Source organism: Abramis brama, assembly GCF_963993115.1.
Source record: "Abramis brama genome assembly, chromosome: 11".
Taxonomy (NCBI): domain Eukaryota; kingdom Metazoa; phylum Chordata; class Actinopteri; order Cypriniformes; family Leuciscidae; genus Abramis; species Abramis brama.
In genome coordinates, this window is record NC_139973.1 from 38,159,297 (window position 1) to 38,179,633 (window position 20,337).

General features: G+C 37.6%; 1 protein-coding gene across 6 annotated transcripts in view; it reads right to left on the reverse strand.

Moving 5' to 3' along the window:
* Nucleotides 1-6,578: 6,578 nt before the first annotated feature.
* st3gal3a (ST3 beta-galactoside alpha-2,3-sialyltransferase 3a) overlaps nucleotides 6,579-20,337 on the reverse strand; it is a 45,032-nt gene continuing 31,273 nt past the window's right edge. For all 6 annotated transcript variants that reach the window (XM_084128838.1, XM_084128836.1, XM_084128841.1 and 3 more), the window contains 3 exons: nucleotides 13,353-13,499; nucleotides 10,427-10,573; nucleotides 6,579-7,248 (listed from right to left, as the gene is read on the reverse strand). In XM_084128838.1, coding sequence (XP_083984964.1) covers nucleotides 7,159-7,248; nucleotides 10,427-10,573; nucleotides 13,353-13,499 — 384 coding nt within the window. In that variant the 3' untranslated portion in view covers nucleotides 6,579-7,158. The remainder of the gene's footprint in view (nucleotides 7,249-10,426; nucleotides 10,574-13,352; nucleotides 13,500-20,337) is intronic.

The window sequence follows — 20,337 nt, forward strand, 5'->3', positions numbered from 1 at the left end:
TTGAAACGCTGCTGTCAATCAACAATCATGGGAGGGGCGTCAATTTTGTGACGTCACAAAATCGAACGGCTTGATTTGAGATGGGGGAAAACATATAAGATTTTTAAAAAACCACTGGATGGATTTTTATCATTTTATGATGGTTGTGTACAAGCACTGCCAACACACATTTCAGTACAATCAACTTGTAAAAGTGCATGTACCATTATATGACCCCTTTAAAAATGAATCAAAATCCCTAGGGTTCTATATAGAACCCCAATAAAACATTTTTCCGTGGCTCGAGGAGATCTATAGTACCTGGAAAGAGCTCTCCGCTCCCGTTCCCATCTCGATGATGCGCAGGACCTGTGGGAAGACATCACAATGCGAAATTACATTTAAGGGTGGCATTTAAGACAGTGTCTAAACTGTTTATGTTGGTGACCCCAGAGCCTGACCTTTGCCCCGAGTCCCTCTCTCCTTCATGTGTGTCCTGATGTCCCACTGAGATCGGCTCTGATGTCTATTGTGAGGAACGGGTCCGCGATCATCACTCGTTGACCTCCTGGACTCTGGATGAGGAAGAGAACTGGGTGGTCACTTCGGTCCAGGGCTTCAGGATCAGACTCCTGTGGTTCAGGTCAAGCTGGGAAATCTAAGCCTGACTATAAAGTGAGTTACTATTAAGTTGATCGCATTGAGAGACTATTGGTGTCAACACGACGGCTTACAATGCTTTTGAGGAACGCAGCGCTGGTCAGTAAAGTTACAGCACACCTCTCCTCAACAACACACACGACTTGAGGAATCATCACAAATGCTGGAGGACCAAAGTTTAATACTTAGACTTATGGGTTTGATCCAGTGTTGTTTTAGTATAATTCAGATACTATTATAGTATTTATTCATATTTTGAATAGTTTACATTTTAATTTTAGGTGAAGTTTTTTTTTTTTTTTTTTTTTCATTTTCATTCGTTTAAAAATAGATTTTATTTTAGTTTCAGTTATTTTAATATGTCAGGTTAAACGATATATTGCCTTGGTAGTAAACTAATCTTTTATTTTATTTCAGTTAGTTTGAGGATAAAATGAAAACTAAATGGTTTTAGTTTTAGTTAACTAATAACCTTGGATTGAACAAAGTACACTATACCATTCAAAAGTTTTGAGTCAGTAAGATATAATAAGAATATACTAATCATGTAATGGTAAAAATGTTTCTTGAGCAGCAAATCCACATATTAGAGTGATTTCTGAAGGATCATGTGACACTGAAGACTGGAGTAATGATGCTGAAAATTCAGCTTTGATCACAGGAATAAATTACAGTTTACAATATATTCACAAAGAAAAGTTATTTTAATCTGTAATATTTCACAATATTACTGTTTAGCCTCAGTCAGCATAAAATACTCCTTTCAAAAACAAACTTTTGAACGGTATTGTGTCAAAATATGAGCAAGTCCCTTAGCAAACACCACTAATAATGTTAATAAAAGCACAAATCAAAAACATCTAGTTCATCACCGGCTATGAATGAAATGCGAGGGTAATATCGCTACAGAACCTTCATTCAAATACAGGCCGTAAACCAGCAGCGGAAAGAGAAATACTCAAGGAACAGATATTCACGTTGGAAAACAGCACACGCTGAGCTCTTTAACACAAAATGTAAACTAACACGATATAGCAAACAAGGCTAGAGTTTATATTTAGTGCGTCCAGCCAGAGAATGTAGGAGCACATAGAGAGGATGCTTGACACTGAGGTAAACACACACACACACACACACACTTGGCTTCCCAGAAGAGCCTCACTCTACCTTTATCTTCCTGATCAGATCCTTCCCTCTCTCGAGGTACGAGGTGCTTTTACAGGGAACATTCTGAGACGTTTAAACTCCATCAAGACGCATCTGAGGACGTGAGCCCAGAAAACTGAATCACAGGAACTAGAGTGATATGAAGATTGAGTAAATGACTTATATTTTAACTAAATACAGACAGGGGTTTTCAAGCTTTTTGATACCCAGGACCCCCTGAACACCTAGAACTACAATTTTTAATTCCTAAATTTAATTACTTTTGTTTTTTTAGACGCTTTTGTTTCATATTATAGACTTTTATATTATGATAAAAAAAAAAAAAATCATTAAAACTTTATCTGGAAAATGTTCACTGTATTAAGTTTGACCTATTTTCTATTCACTATTAAAGTAACATCAGATGTACAAACTTTAAAAAAATTCTCTCTCTCCACACACACGTATGTGTACATATATATATATATGTGTGTATGTGCATGTATCAGTGCTGTCAAATTGATTAAATCGCATCTAACATAGAAGTTTGTGTTTATATAATGTGTGTACACATTATATATAAATATAATATATATATACACACATATTATATAAACAATCTTTTATGTTAGATGCAATTAATCGATTTGACAGCACTATATATAAAAATGCATAAAAATGCTGCATGTGACCCAGCGGAAGCTGCCACAGGTGTGTTTTCTGGTCGAGTCTTAAAAGAGAGGGTGCGAGTCGATGACCTGTCGGAAAGAATAAAGCCCAAGCAGAGCGATTCTTCACAGACAGAGCTCAAAAACACGACACACACCGGCCTTCAGTCAAACTTCACATGAAAAACACCCGTGTAACCAAAACCTGCTCAACTCTGCTCCGCCGAGTGTGAAGCTGTCAGGATGTGACCTCTCCATCGCAGCCGTGTCACGAAGGCCCACCTACATGGACACACACACACACACACACACCTGTCAGAGCCAATATCAGCCCTCCATTCACTTCTTCAGCTCTGAAACCCCAGGTCAAGGATTGTCTTTAAATAGGAGACACCTGCCTGTTGTGTCCATAGCTCAACTGTCTGTGATCTCACACTACTTTCTAAATCTGTGTGTTATTTACTGCACTGCAAGCACATCAGATGCTTGAGGTCGAAGGTCAAGGTCACGAGGAGCGGGGCATCTTCCCTGAACGCCACAGCCGCAGAATCCATGTTTAAAAGCCTGTTCGAAAGATTTACATTCCAGATTTCACTGTTAACATGGCAATTAAAATCACATCTGGTAACACTTTACAATGTAATTAATAACACAAACAAACATTAAAAAGTGCTGTTTTTACAGTGGATTTCTGGCTACAGCTGCCAGGGCTTTACTGTAACTTTAACAGCATTTTTTCCAGTGTATTCAGCTATGAAGCATCCGGTCCTCTGGTCACTGTATCAATCAAAACGTTACAACCTCGAAAGAATCTCAAGGACAGTGTTTCAGGATTTTAGGGAGTACTTTGGGTTGTTCATTTCAAAGACTAAGTCGTAATTCACTAGAATCCATCTGAATTTGCTATTCAAAGTCTTTTAACCCAGGATTTCTTTTTTTTTCTTCTTTTTTTTCTTCATGTTCTACACGGTCTATAGTAAACCAGCAGGAAAATGCCACCAAGTCACAGTAATGCACTTACATTTCAAAACATGTGGGCAAAAATGGCTTTAGAATGAAATGTTTTTCTTTTTCTTTTTCTGACAAAAACTACCATTCAAAAGTCTTGCAAAAATATAAAAAAATTTATAAGAAAATAATACATTTATACAGCAAGGACACATTACATTGATCAAAAGTTTTCCATTTCAAATAAATGCTGTTTTTTTTAACAGAATGCTGTTCAATGTTTTCAACATTGATAATAATCAGAAATGTTTATTGTGCAGCAAATCATCATATTAGAATGATTTCTGAAGGATCATGTGACACTGAAGACTGGAGTAATGATGCTGAAAATTACGCTTTTGATCACAGGAATAAATTACAGTTTAAAATATATTCACATAGAAAATATTTAATAACAACAGTTATTTTAAGCTGTAATAATATTTACAATATTACAGTTTTTACTGTATTTATCATCAAATAAATGCAGCCTTGGTGAACAGAAGAGACTTCTTTCAAAAAAAAAAAAAATCCAGACACCATTACTTATGATCGGTAATGTAAATTATTCATAAAACACAGATGTTGGTTAAATTTTATGGATAAGAGTTAACAAATTCTAATAATGTAATTATTCACATACTGAACTTACATAAGTTAATGGGAGTAAAAAAAATACATTAAAGAATGACCTTTTGTGTAAGAAAAATAAACATATACAAATAAATAATAAATAATAAAGAAGAAAAAATTGAAAATCAATTCTAAGTGGCCAATGCTGCCTCTAAACATATAAGCTCATTTCTGCCACCGACCCAAAGTAATCTTCTGTAACTATAGGCTGGTTCAATACTGGCTGTATTACATAAACTTCCTAGTTCTATGACGTGAAGTTATGGTTATTAAAACAGGATAGGATTGTGAGTTAGGATGTTTGTCATACAGCCATGCTGAAAGTGTCTTCAGATTAATGACTACAGCCTGACAGAAAGAAAACCAGCAGGTGAACACAGCATGACCAGTAAACACACAGTAGACCAGTCAGACCCACATCTGATGAACCACACATGAATAACTACAATCTCCTTCTGTATGTCGCTACATGATCCTCAATAGCCTTGAGCAGAACTTCATGCCAGAGGAAGACTGACACAAATAAAGGAAAGAGGTGGATTCCGCTCTCAGATTGTCTGGATGAGTGTTGGGAGACGGGAACGATACTGATCCCGGAAAGCGTACAGAGGGATTTCCAGGAACGCCGTCTGAAAGAAAGGACCCTTAAAAATTTCCCAATACTTCCATTAACCTTTAGGCACAAGGACCCTGGAAGCCCTCCGCACGCGTGAGTCATGAGACAAGCAGTTCCGCCAACACATAAACACACAACTGTTGTTTTGAAGAAAGCAGGTTGATCAGGTGGAAGTTTAAATGCTAACCATGAGCTGTCCATAAACATGTGCTGATGTTTTCCAATCATGTAACGGTAGAAAGAACAGGCAGCGCTCCAATATATATCCCAGCTAACAGGGAACATTCTCAGAACGTTCTGGCAACTCATGAACAAACGTTCTTCCAGTAACATAATAGAATGTTTGTTCCAAGTAATTTAATAATGTTCTCAGAACGTTAGCACAAATACATCATTAATGAAACGGTTTCGTCTAACGTTTTTTAAATGTTTCTGCTCGTTTCTGAACGTTCAGAGAACATTCAAAAAGTAACATTCCCATCATGTTTGAAGAATGATCAAATGGAATGTTCCCTTAAAGTTTGCATAACCACGGAACATTTCATAAACATTTAAAAAAACGGGATGTTTTGTTCCGAGAACATTCAGAAATAAATTTCTTAGAACATTGGATAGTCAATCAGTGGCAGAGCTTGGCTTTTCAATGTTCAACATGACTGACGGAGTGCAACAGTGCCGGTCCACTTTTTCAGCAGCCTTGGTTACAAAGGGGTTTTTTCATTCATTGTTCAATTTTTTTTTTTACTTTGTTAGAGTTAAAAGCCATGAATCAAACCAGCCAGAGGTACAAGACTGAGAACATAAAAGCTTAAATTAGGAAAGAACTACAATTACTTTACACACACACACACACACATCATTTTCACTGCTTAATGGGAGTGGGCTGCAATAAAGAGTTATTGGTGCAATTGGTTTGCTTCGATTCTCTGATTGGTGGAAATTTCTGTGCAGAATCATGGGTACTGTAGTTTTCAACAGAAATTCCACTGTTAAAGGTGCTCTAAGCGATGTCACGCGTTTTCTAGGCTGAAACATTTTTTATCACATACAGCAAACATCTCCTCACTATCCGCTCGCTGCCTGTCCCCTGAACACACTGTAAAAAAAACACGATGTCTGTAGACAGCCCAGGCTCCACAAACAGCAACAAAAACAAACTGGCCCAGCCTGGACCACGAAACATAACAAACAGTGTTCCAGCCAATCACAGACAAGAATGATTTGGGGGTGGGGGGTTAGTGTGCGTGCACATGAGGGGGGGGTAGGGGGGGAGTGGAGGAGAGAGAAGCATGAAGAGGGAAGTTAGCTAGAGGAGAGATGTCCTAGACAACAACAACGACTAACGTTAGAATGATATTCTCTTGAATTTTGATATGGCCGACACACGACCAAAGAGACGACGTTCCGATGAACAAATAGCAAAGAAGAGGGAAAAGGAGAAGGAACGCGTGAAGTCCCGAATTCATGCCTGTTTCAGGAAGCACGGAAGGGAGGGGGAGGGGCCGGGATGAGGAGGAGCCTCCGTTTTGTTTGACAACACTTCGAACGTCAACAAGAAGTGACGTCCCCCAACATCGCTTAGAGCACCTTTAAGTGTGATTATTAAAAAAATAAGTTGAAATAATGCAGGCTGATAGTTTTAACACCGTAGCTTACAGTAGGTCTGTTAAAAATTTATTCCCCTGTGGATTTTTCTTGTTGCACGCTAGTACGTGTAATACGATTAATTTATTTAGAAAAACTTGTACTTTTAAATGTAATTATTAAAATATTTACTGTATAGGTCGTATCATTATTGGTATCGAGAATCATGAAATTTGATTACACAGTGCACATTGAATTATTACACAGTCAGCAATTGAAATGAAAAGCCCTTTTCAGACTGAATGTATAAATATTGACAATACTTTAATCTGGTCTCATGATCAGGTAACACACGGAGAGTGATATACATGTAGAAGGTGCAGGAAACATGTGAATACTGATCTGTTTGAATGGCACACATCAGAAGCGCAGCAGAAAATCATTAGGTGACAATCATTTGTTGTGTGTAGTTGTGCACGGTGCTGATGTGCATAGCCTGAGATTGAAGAGAACAGTATCAAAGCATTAAAGTTGTCTTGGCTTAAAAAATAAAGCATCTTAAATGACGGCGATTAAAATACTGTCTAAAATAAATACTAAATCAAGTTCACAGCAGCTGCTGTGGAGTAAAAGACAGGAGAAAGCAGCACGTTTCCAGTCTTTGTCGGGCGCTATAGCGCATAGGGACGGACTCTGGTCTACGAGGCATCCTAAAAATCAAGCGTTACCATGATTGAGGTGAGGTTGCCATGGATACCGTCCAGCATTTGATATGAGGTCACTTCCTCCGGCTCGCATTAGTGAGAGTCCATTAGCTGGGATGGCAGTCACCACTTTGATATGGTGAATAATACTAGCAATCGGCCGTACGATGGGGATGTACCATCAGATCCCATGGGTCAGGTCCTGAATAACGCCCCCCATCACCAGCTTCCGGAGAAACTCCTTCTCTTTGGATATGTTGTGTGTCCAAGACTGGGTGTGTGTGAGAGAAAAAGAGAAACAGAAAGAGCACAATGGAGTAAACGGTCATCGAGAGTTTGTCACGTGCTGCGCTCAATAGAGACATGACGTCTGCACATGCAGCTTTGCTTTTGTTTTCACAACCCACAAAAGAAGTTTGGACGGTCCACCTCCAGTAAACATGTAAAACAACAGTCTGTCATACCACACTACACAACAATCACAATGAAATATGGTGCCATCTACTGATTTCTGCAGATTTCTTTTTGTGATTTAAGCTGAATCATCCATGTTTACTTTTGTTAAGATATAAAATGCTAAATGATTTCACACAATGAAAAAACATATATACACAAGTCAACAATGACAGTAGAGTAGACCTGACAATAGAGCTGGTTTCACACAACATGGGTGTGTTGAATAAGTTGTTATGGCCCTTTTATGCTATTTTAAAGCTTCCTAATGTTGTTTCGGAGTCTCCTACAACAGGTTTACATGCATCAAAGGTCAAAAAACTCTTTCATTTCCTCATAATGTACATTTGCACATCACCACATTTTCAATGATTCTCAAACGACTCGTCAGAGGAATCAATCTCTCTAAATCCCTCCTTTCCGCGATATACTCTGCTCTGATTGGCCAGACAGCTCAGTCTGTTGTGATTGGTCTAGTGGTACAGCACGCAGCTCTGCTTGTCCTGAGGCTTTCTACACCGTAAACTAAACACAGTAACGAACAATGACGTAGATTTTACCATATCAATCCGAGCGCGAGGCTGATGATGAAACTTTGGAAGAACTAGTTCTTCAACCCGAACCTCCATCGCGATTCCAGCAGGACTCAGTGTTTCTCAGTGATACACTACTCAGTTTGAGGTACATTATGAGATTTTGCAACTAATTCCTCACCATCAGCATTAACAAGTACATGTCCATCAACAAACCGATTATTTTACTTGTACTAATTGTACTATATTAGTATTTTTCTAATATATTGCGAACACGTGGAAACTGTATCAATATGTTGTCATGTATGCAATGTATATATTAGCCGAGCTCTAGCCTGAATGACTGATGTAACATAAACGTTGGTAAAACAAATATTGCTCCATGCTTAATCTTTCCTCAAAGTAGTGAGAACAACAGACGATCTGCATTAATAGACAGTTTTAGGTAATAGTGGCCCACAACTGATTAGCAGTGCCACTATTAATGCCAGACAGTGATAACGTGAGTTAGCCAGTTAGCAGGACCTACACAATATAAAACTCAAAACTAAGTATTTTGAACAGCATCTTTCAAGAGCAAGCGGTTTGTGAATCCTGCATTGAACTCCGAGATTTGAGAAGCAGTCGTCAGTAAAATAAAGGGAACACAGCAAAAGTTTAGGATTATACTGCTGTGATATCGTGGTAAAGATGAACTTTAACCACTGACTCTTCACATGCTCGTCCTTGGCCAGTGAAAAAAAAAAACTGGCTTTACCTTCACACTGTAAAGCAAAGCGTCTTCTCGACATGATGCTATCCAGCATCCACAGGAATCAGCTGCCGGTTTGAGGCTCAAGTTTTCCCTGGTGTTTGCGCGACTCATTTCATTGACTCAGAGTCGACTCTTACTTTTGAAAGACAATAACTTAATATACGGTGCACTTTCAGATTTAAAACTTTGCAGGATGCTTTCATTCGTTTAGAGCTATGTGACACACTACATGAAAGGCCATTTTCAAAAATCCATAATAGTGCCCTTTAAAATCCAATATTGTATTTGCAAAAAAAAAAAAGCATAATGCATTTTCTACATATTTCCTTTTTGCTTCTGGCTTCTAGCGATGCCACTGAAAATGAAATCTTGTACATGCATGTCTTGCAAACTGAAACATTTGGTTTTCTGTGATGTATTTTACAGAATATTCTGCTGATCTGTCATCAATATAATGTTTTCTAACTGGCCAACAATCATATGCCATCACTGTCAGGCAAAAGTGTCTATGAATTTATTATGAGTTAATGATTAAGTTACAATACAGCTGTATAATTTCCAGCTTGTTGCAGCTAATCTTTTTTTTTGTAAAAAAAAAAAAAAAAAAATTTTAGTGAATAAACCACATTTTGTGAAGATTAATAAACATTTATTTGAATATATTTCTGTCATGAGTGTTTGGCATGGTAATGGACATGACAATGTTGACATTTCTGAATGAACAGGAATAGATCTGAAAAGATCTGCTGCTGCTGATGTTATTTCTACTGCCAATTCATACAAGACAAGCTGTTGTGAGCAAGACATGCTGCTGCTGTACAATATATAGCATACATGAATTACCCGTAGCAGATCTACACAGGTGGAGCTGGGGAAGGTGGAGGGTTTCTGAATGCTGACCAGTATTTAAAGGTTAAACCGTGAGGTCATTGGCTACTGATACAGCAGGAACCAATCAGCTGTGCTCTAATCAATCACTAGAGAATGATGTGATTGAAAGCAGATTGCGTTAAGGACCCATCAGCCTGCGCCATCAAGAGTTTCATGACAGAACTTTGTATATATATATTTTTTTTAGCAAAAACACAAAATAAAAAATATGTTGCTATCAATAAAAACTGATGATTCTTTTGTGATGGGGCAAGTAAACCTACAGGCCTGGACTAGCAGAAATCCTTATTGTTGACTGCCTGTTAGTTTCCTGTAGTATCGGACTACTCCACTTTAAGAATAGCCTGGCAAGCTACAGTATCAATCAACAGTGAAACTGCAGAGAACACACACACAAGGCTGGCTCATTACTCTATCCTCTCGGGTTTCTGCATTTTCCTAGAACAGAGAGCAGCGGCAGCCGTGAGGTCATGTGACCCGTTTGTGGATGTGACTCAACGGACGGGATATTCCCAAAGACCATCGACCAGACACATTTACAATTATATTCTACTCTTCTTAGATACCAAAACTAGTACATTTTTGTTAACTATGACAAGACAGGTGTCAGAAATTCACCAGGGTTCAAGGTAAAAATGCCTCTGGAAGTGACAAATCTATTGGGAAAAGCAGTGAATTCCTCTTTTTTTAATGTTAGATTTGAAAGGTAAACTTTTTCCTAAATATCAATTCCAAATATTGCTCTTTAACACAAGTAGTAAAGCGGCTAGTTTTGGAACCGAGCAATCATTAAGATCAGGTCAGTGTGGTGCTGTTACCTCTTTGATTGCAGACATCTTTAGCTTCTCGTAATAGTGCAGAGGCGCACGAGGTGAGTTCATGTCATATCCGAATCCGGCCACCGCCACCTCGTCGCAGTTATGGAGGGCCATTGTGATTGCAACAGTCCCCAGTGTAGGAATATTCTGAAGGAAATAAAACACTTTTAGTATTACAAGTTGATTAGTATTCAGTGACAGCATATAAAGTACTCAGTAGTCATACAGGTAGGCAAAGATACCTTTATAGAAAATGACTCAAGTTAAAGACACATTAAGAAAAATAGAGGTTTTTGAGACTGAACTGGCATTCAAAATTATCAACTCAGATTAAGTAAGTGAATGAATGAGTAAGTGTATGAGTGAATTTTTCAGAGAACCCATTTTATAAATTATTCATTTAGACCAATTTATGAACCAATTTCACTCAAAAGAATAAAAATTATTCACGGCCACTTGAATGTGATTGAATGTGTCTGGCTTCCGGTCTCATCCGCTTCTAGTTTTTTTAGCTGTACAAAACTGCTCGTTGAGCTGCTTGATATTGCAAACTGGCATTTCATACCATATTATTTCAATGTATTGTCATAATTATACACGTACTAGTTTGTAGTGAAAATCAGTTTTATTTTTTTACTTCGTTATTCTTCTAGTTATTTACCTATAGAGGCTCATGAATCAGAAGTCTAGAAAATAGCTTACTTACATGTTGCTAAAATAAGGTGGATAACTTGCAACTATATTGTTTGTGCAAAAGTAATGCATAAGAGCAAAATAATTCAGCTGCAAAAAGTCTAAGTAAACAGGAAAGACATCAGACATTTATACTCAAGTAGTCATTTTCTATTAAATGATAAAACAATCAAGTTTTTATTCATTACTATACATGTTTATTGTAAGATTAAATGCATGACTGAAGATGGATATGCAACACTGAACAGCCATGGATGGACTGAACGCTACTGTTGAGTGCACTGCTCACACACCTCAGTGCAGATAATGCAGCATGTGACTGACTTTATCAGAGACACAGAGAGAGCAGGAGATGTGTGTGTGTGTGTGTGTGTGTGTGTGTGTGTGTGTTTATCAGCAGAGAAGGATCATCCAGTCACGACCTGATCCATCGGGGAGACGAGTGTCATGGTGAAAGTCTTATCACCACAGTGAGACACTCTCTAGGCTAATCCTGCTCCAGACACTCCGCCTGCATGCTGATAACAGGAAACGCATCACAGCTCGAGCCCCTCAAACACTCGTCTCCATGACAGCAGAGGATAAACAGACCCTGGATCAGGCGGGACTCAAGAGCTGCATCCCAAATCGCGTACCTGTGCACTATTCTATGCCATTTTGTAGTATAAATACTGCGAGTAGTGCGTACTGAAAACTCTAAAAAGAAAAAGTGCACTCTAAGTTCCCGGATGATGCACTTATTTAACCGTGTGGAGCGTTGGACACTCCATGCACTCAAACGGAGGCAGCTTTAATTACGTAGCGGAGGGTGAGGGGCTATCAGACTCCAATGTTGAAAGATAAAATAAACGTATAAAAGTTCATACACTACACAGTTGAGTACATAGTGTATAAGTGCATAGTGCCTCATTTGGGACACAGCTAAGAATAACGATGACCCGCTGCAGGACGGGGCCGAGAGCCTGGGACTTTATGTTGCTGTTTTTATTATGCTTATATGCGCGCTGTATATTTCATTTTGTTGCTTATGTTTATCTTATGATTAAAGTAACGTTTAATGTTACTTCTCCTTTCCTGAACTTTGTAAAGTTACGAGTAAAGTCCTTTCGTTTTGTTGCTTATGTTTATCTTACGATTAAAGTTACGTTTAATGTCCGCCTCCTCCTTCCCTGAACTTCGTAAAGATACGTTTGATCACTTAAAATCGAATTATTGGTTACACTTTATTTTAAGGTGTCATTGTTACAGTGTAATTATATATTTAAGTACTGAGTAATATTAATAAACTACATGTACTTACTATAGGGTTAGGGTAGGATTAGGATTTGGTTGAGGGTTAGTTGCATGTAATTATGCATAATTTACTGTTATTACTATGGTAAGTACATGTAACATATGTAACAAGGACACTGTAAAATAAAGTGTTAACTAATTATTTTATTTAATTCTAATAAAACAGCTGCGAGTGCTGAATTACTACTCATCCTGAGCACTTTCTCTGGGTTTACTTGGTTAAAACAATCATACTAAAAACATTACTCTGTTGTTATGAGACACTTGTTGCACGATGCAGTAAGCTAGATTGATATTAGAATATCATATTAATAAAAGCTTGATGACTTGTGTTGCTAAATGCCATTCAATTCATTTTAACTCTTTCGTTTGGTTTGAAGACGAAAAACATACCAAGCACAATGTTCTCTCTCCATTCCTGATGTCTAACACACACACACACACACAGCGTTCGGCTGGTCTTGTGTGTGTCAGAGCAGAAACTAAAGCTGATGCTCTCCGTATGTTTTTCCGTCTCCTTTCACGTTCATATGTAAATTGCGTGAGCTTATTTTGTCTATTAGATCGAAAGATCTGAAAAAAAAAACCCATACATTTACATACATAGAGCGTCCCCTCGAAGAAATCAGGATGGACGTGGTTGAAAGTGGACAAAAGAGACGGATTAAAACACCAGGTGTAAACGGGAATGTGTCTCCCTCGTCTACATGTGATCCGATCGACCAAAACACATCTTACCAGGAGTAAACAGGGCCTTAACTTAATGCCTTCTCATGACGTATTGCAGACTCTGCTCTGGCTGTGCGAGTTCATGTGTTTTGTAGGCTTTGGTGAGGTTATGCTTTCATAGCCATCTTGCTATTGCCCCAACATTAATAGCAATGAATGCTGGGTTTCTCATGAACTGACTGCTTAAATGATTATTGTGTTTGCGCCTCACCCCTCTTCCCATGAGGCCTTTGTTATGTGGAAGACCGATGAATTTGAAGGACGCTTCCTGGATGAAATACGGGTTCAGGATCCGCATGTCTTCTGGATCTCTGGGAACGACACGTGCCACGGACTTCCAGAATCCCTCCATACTCCGCTGAAAGACATCAAGAACACAACACACATCGCTGAATGAACACTTGCAATGAATAGCTAAACCTGCGTGACTTCTCTGATGGTGAGCAGAAGCAGCTTTTCTTTTCAAACACTCCTTTGACTCCTGCTCTGTGAATACGCTATTATAACTGCGGAAAGGCCTTAAGGGAAGGCCTTATTCTCGTAGCCGCTGAATAACGCTCTCAGCTGAGTAAATAATCCGCTCACTTTGATATTAAGAATAAAAAGGGTGACGAAGCCAAGAGCGTGCCCGAACACTGCTTCACCTGCAACCAATAACAAGGACCGTACGGACACACCTGGGAGAGAGTGACTGTTAGAAGCCGTGACTACGCTTGACAACTCCGGTGGGATTTCATCAAACGGCATCCCAATCCTGAAAGTCACAAATAAACACGCCGTGTAATTACGTCCCGCACAAAGCTTGTGTTTTCTTTTCAAGGAAGGGATGGGCTTTACAGTGGGTCACAAAACTGAACAAAAACAACAAGTGCTTTGACCCAGAGAGCCTTACTTGTGGTTTTCTGGTGTAACACAAACCATGTGTGACTCGGCATAACACACACTTCAACTATCAGTCGCCATCAGCCTCGTTTAAGATGTGCACAAACTCCTCCCTTACAACCGTCTACACCAATCAACTGATTCAGTCAATCCATGACAACTTCGTGGCATTCGCTATGTAGAAGATATTGAATGAAGCCATTGTATTTATAAAGCTTTTGTGATTCATTTCTACACTACCATTCAAAAGTTTGGAGTTGGTAAGATGTTTTAAATGGTTTTGAAAGTCTCTTCTGCCCACCAAGCTGCATTTATTTGATCAAAAATACAGTAAAACTAAGTTAAAATAACTCTTTTCTATCTAAATATATGTTAAAATGTAATTTATTCCTGTGATCAAAGCTGAAATTTCAGCATCATTACTCCAGTCTTCAGTGTCACATGATCCTTCAGAAATCATAAAAAATAATATCAATGTCGAAACACATATACCACGGTAATAAATTCAGTATTCTTTGATTAATAGAAAGTTCAAAACAACAATAATTTTTTGTAACATTATAAATGTCTTTGCTCTCACACATTCATTGCATCCTTGCTGAATTAAATGAAAACTTACTGACTCCAAACCTTTTGATTGGTAGTGTGTTCACAATCAATGCCATTTCAAATCAGTTTGTACGATACACTGCATTAATTTCTTAAAAATTCAGCACTACAGTAATAAGTCATGATGTAAAAGTCTGACCAGCATTACTAAGAATGCAGAAAGCAAAGGTAAAAATCTGTTTTTCTACCCTACCACAGTAAACTTCGAGAGATAAAGTGGCAAACATTCAGCGAGCGCTCGGCAATGTGTTGTTGAGACTCACAGGGCGAGAGTGATAAACACACAGGTGGAAAATGTGACGTGGCTCAGGCAGAGAGAGGTGAACACAATACCCCGTGCCGTGGAGAGGAGAGGGGCCATTTAAAAGCCCCATGAAAAACAAGAAGCGCAAACAAAGCCAGAAAGGCAAGGAAGACCCTGTATCAATCACCCTGTGCAGGATCCTCCTCCTACATTGCACGAGGCCTTTGTACGCAGAGTTTCTCTGATACCTGTCACCGAGCTGCTGGAAACAGACCTGCACGTAAAAAAAGAGCTGACTAATGATCACGAACTTTGAACTCTGGTGATGTGTGTCCGCCTGATAGTGCCGTCCAAATGGCTTATTGTGCTGTATCACACACACGGTCACTCAACACTGCCGTAGCAACAAACGGAAAACTAATCTGAGCGCAGTGTTTTCTGCACTGCTGAATGTACAGAGCTAGTATGAGCTAGTGGTCTAATTCACAATTATGAGATATATTGATGTGTGTGTGTGTGTGTGTCTGTGTGTGTGTGTATATGTATGTATGTATGTGTGTGTGTGTTTGTGTTTGTGTTTGTGTGTGTGTGTGTGTGTGTGTGTGTGTGTGTGTGTGTGTGTATGTATGTATATATATATATATATATATATATATATATATATATATATATATATATGATAGATGCTGTTCTTTTTTACTTTTTATTCATTTATTTATAATTTATTCATGTACAGTAGAGAAGGCTATTTTTTGCCCAGGAGTGCGTGTATATATATAGATAACTTTTTCAGTAAACTTAGTTCCTGAATATTTCTCACGATTATACAAATAAAAAAATAAATAAATAAAAAACTTAAACACTGTAATTGATTAAATATATTTCTTTACATTTTTAAAATATATTTCTTCCCAATTTAGTTATTCATTATACACATAAAATACAGGTTATTTTAGGTTTTATTGTAAAATCACATATAATGAATAAATGTATAGTTAGCCTGTCACTGTCTCTAAATAAATAAATAAAACATGATCTGTAATGATGACTGGTTATCTACAGTACATGACTAAATAAATACATCTTATGAAAGGGATAAATGTACAGTTAGCTGTAATAGTAACTGGTTAACTAAATAATTTAATAAATGAATTATGAATCTTATGTAAAGGTTAAATATATAGTTAGTTGGTCATTATCACAACACACACACAAACAAAAAAACTGTCTAACTAACTAACTAACTAACTAACTAACTAACTAACATAAATGAATAAATATAGTGAACAAGCAAATCAATAAATAATACATTTATCAAGATCATCATGTCTCTTTTTAGTCTTTTCAATGTGGTTGATGAAAAAAAACAAAAACCCTTGTTATCTTTAAACCTCAGTTTCTCTCTTGAGAAAATTAATGACTAATTGATTACTTCCAGAACATTTGACTTCTGTTTCAGAAGTAAATCTCTCAATTCATTTACTCAAATAAATACATTTTTAAATGAATCGGAAAAAGACTCATGAGGTGAATCAAATCGGTCATTACTTTCGGTCATATCCGATGTCATCCACACACTCACATACTTCCCCAGTTGGGTAATCCTCAAACCCTTTGGTTTCTAGCCCCAAACTTCACTTTCTTTGGTTAAAAGAGTTCCTGATACATTTTTGAGCGATGACGCTGGCCTGTAACCTGTGGGCGTGTGTTTGCCTGCTCTTCAGAGGGGCCGTGGAAGCCATTACGGCTCACGCACTACAATGGCCGCTCTCAGTCGCTCTGGCACTCTGGAGGTGCGAGTCGCAGACTTTATCACAGAGTCCATCAGTTTCCAGTGGGCTGACACACACTGTGGCATTCATAAACCACTGTGGCTTTCTGCAGGAGTCTGAGGAGTAGTAGAGGTCGCTGACCCTGACCTTGACCCCCAACCCTCGGTCTCCTCATGTCTGAATCACCAGACTCTGAAGACACTTGACAATCATAAACACTATTGTGTCTCAGTGTGTATGTCATACAAAGCATCTAATGATGTATAGACATGAGCTCGGTTCCTTCCTAGGCTGCATGTTTAGTAAGGCTCCGGATGACAGAATAGATGAGCTCACCAGGGTTAGGGTTAGGGTTAGATAATAAAAAAAAAAAAGAAGGAAAAAAAAGAAGAAGTTATATTTAGGATGTGTCACCAGAAAAGAAATCATGCATGCCGAATCAAACATTATAGTCACATTGAATCTTCTTGAGCTGAATGAAATCTTCTCAAATGTTCTCAAAATTCAATCTTCTTGTAAAATGTTCCTTCTCTTCTCGCGTCAAATCAAATCTTCTCAAATTCTTCTTAAATGTTCTCAAATAATCCCAAACCCTCTTGAATGGTCTCAAATTTGAGTCAATAAAATCAAATCTTTTCAAATGCAATCTTTTTTAATCTTATGAAAATGTCCTTGAAATGTCCGTTCTGTTCGCGTCAAATCAAATCAGATTTTCGATCCATTTTTCTTAAATGTTCTTAAATGATCTCAAACCTTCTTGAATGATCTCAAATTTGAGTCAAGTCCTCTTAGTCAAAGTAAATCGTACCCTTTCAAATACAATCAGTTTTCAATCTTGTTCTTTAAAATGTTCTTAGTCAATTTGAATATTGTTTTCAAATTCAATCATTTTTTAATCTTCTCAAATGCTCTTGCGATATTCCTTCTCTTCTATTCCTGAGTCAAATCAAGTCCTCTAATATATTCTTTATAAAAGTTCTTAAATTTGAGTCACATTAAATGATCTTAGTAAAACTGAATCTTATCTTCTCGAATTCAGTATTTTCTTCTCTATTTTTTACTTTTTTATTCTTCTCATGAAATGTTTTCAACGGTCCTTCTCTTCTCTTCTCTTCTCTTCTCTTCTCTTCTCTTCTCTTCTCTTCTCTTCTCTTCTCTCCTATTGACCCCTTGTCCACCAGCTCATGTTTACTTTACTGTATGGCCGCGTTTGAAGCCGATTTCAAAGAGGAGACAAAAGCAAAAGGACAGCAACTACAACCCGTCCACAACTAGGACAGCTGACACAACTCGGCAGATCTTCGGCTGCGCTAACATCTCACATATGGTGGCATTAGTCTAAACAGGCCACGCAAAGACAACCGATGATTTAGCTGTTTTGATGCATCATTTACGACAAGATATCTTGGCCGTTCTTTTGCTTTCAGAAGACATAGCTGCAATTTAACTCCAAATCAACAAAGATTCAAAGTCAAAGAAACACAAGCTAAGATTACAGCCAATAAACACACACGAATGAAAAAACATCTACTTCATCTCTGACCTCTCAATTATCCTCATCAGTATTCCTGACTGAATGTTCTGAACGGAAGAATATTTACAAGACGGACTGCACACTTCAAAACCTTCACTGGATTAACACGTTCCGCTCAATTTCATGTGTAAATTAGAGCCGTGATTGTAGCATGCAGTAGGACGAGAACGAATGCTTCACATGGACGGGTCAGTGACGGATAATGCTCTCGAAGTGGAAGGGACATTTAAACTGAAAACAATTATCTGAAGAATTCATTTCACCGGTCTTAGCCGTGAAGTTTTTCGGTTTAAGTCTGTTTATCATTATGCAAAATTACCCAAATTCGACTTAAATTGGTTCATTTATTGTTCAGTTTGTTCAGTAAATCACTGTTTTGGCAGTAATAGGTAATGGATCTACTTAAAACGCACGCTATGGCATGAAACAATCTATCTTGAAACAATCAGAGTAGCTGAATGTTTAAGAGAAATAAACGTTTTAAACCATTTTAAGACTTTTTAATGCAAATTAAAGAGTAAAATACCAATTTTGCAAAAACTAAAATACAATAAAAATCTAGTTCAAACAATCAAAGTGTGTTTTTTCACAAAATACCCCCAAATGTAACATGGTAAATAGTTTCCACTAAAATAATCATAGTTACTGTAGTATATTCCTTGTTTAAAATGTACAAGCATAATTGATGAATATTTGTGACCCTGGATCACAAAACCAGTCACGAGTCGCACGGGTATATTTGTAGCAATAGCCAATAATACATTGTATGGGTCAAAATTATCGATTTTTCTTTTATGCCAAAAATCATTAGGATATTAAGTAAAGATCACGTTCCATGAAGATATTTTGTAAATTTCCTACCTCAAATATATAAAACATTTATTTTTGTATTTTTTTGCACCCTCAGATTCCAGATGCTCAATAGTTGTATCTCGGACTAATATTGTCCTATCCTAACAAACCATTCATCAATGGAAAGCTTATTTATTCAGCTTTCAGATTATGTATAAATCTCAATTTCAAAAAATTGACCCATGTGACTGGTTTTGTGGTCCAGGGTCACATTTAGTCTTTAGCTGTCTTTACACTGCAGTCTGAAGCAGCATTTACACCGTAAAAATAGTCGTTTAAACACTTATTAAATGTAGTGGTACTGTATAAAAATGTATCACTGTTTTCAACATTGATAATAATTGGAAATGTTTCTTGAGCATCAAATCATCATATTAGAATGATTTCTGAAGGATCATGTGACACTGAAGACTGGAGTAATGATGCTGAAAATCCAGCTTTGATCACAGGAATAAATTCGTAAAAAAAAATTTTTTTAATCATTTTCCACAATATTACTGTTTTTATTGTATTTTTGATCAAATAAATGCAGCCTTGGGCTTGGACTTCTAAAAAAAATAAAAAAATATTTAGAGATACCAGACTTTGAAAAGTCGTGTAAATCAGTTAATGACAGATTCTTACGGAAAGATGTAAGAAAAAAACGTGCACTTACTGACAAAAGGAAAAGTCATGAGATGCTGTATCTTTATCTCAGAGATGCCTTATTAAAAGACTCTCATATCTGCCAGAATGTCTCCATTTTTCTCTACACGAGACAACCAAGACTTTTAAAGACTTCAGGATCTTTTAGATGTTTTTTCTTTCATTTAAGCCATAATATTATTTCCTTTTCAGGGCCCCTTTCACATAAGAACACTCACGTACCATATTCAAGAGATTCATTTCTCGCTCTTCTCCGAACCTACAATTCTCTCTTAGTCCTAATGGCTTTTTGGCTGGCGGTGGGAATTCTAATGGAGTAGGATATAGAAGGCACGTTATCTGTGTTTTTAGAGAAAGAGTAAGTCAAGCTGCGGCCCATGGGAAAAGGTGCTGTATGGAGACTTTCTAAAGACACATCAACAAATCCCAGCCACTATCAGGATACAGTCAAACATACAGAACTGCTCTCCCTCAACCTGTGTATGATTTACTGAAAAATAGCTAGTGCTAAAATTGTGGCAACAGAAATATTACAACCAACTCCTGACGACCAGCTACACGTTGGTGACTTTTATTACAGCGCTGTGACCCGGGGATCCAAATAATGCGGAAATGTCCTTGAGCTGAGTGAACTAGAGTCAGCTTTCATCATGGGAGA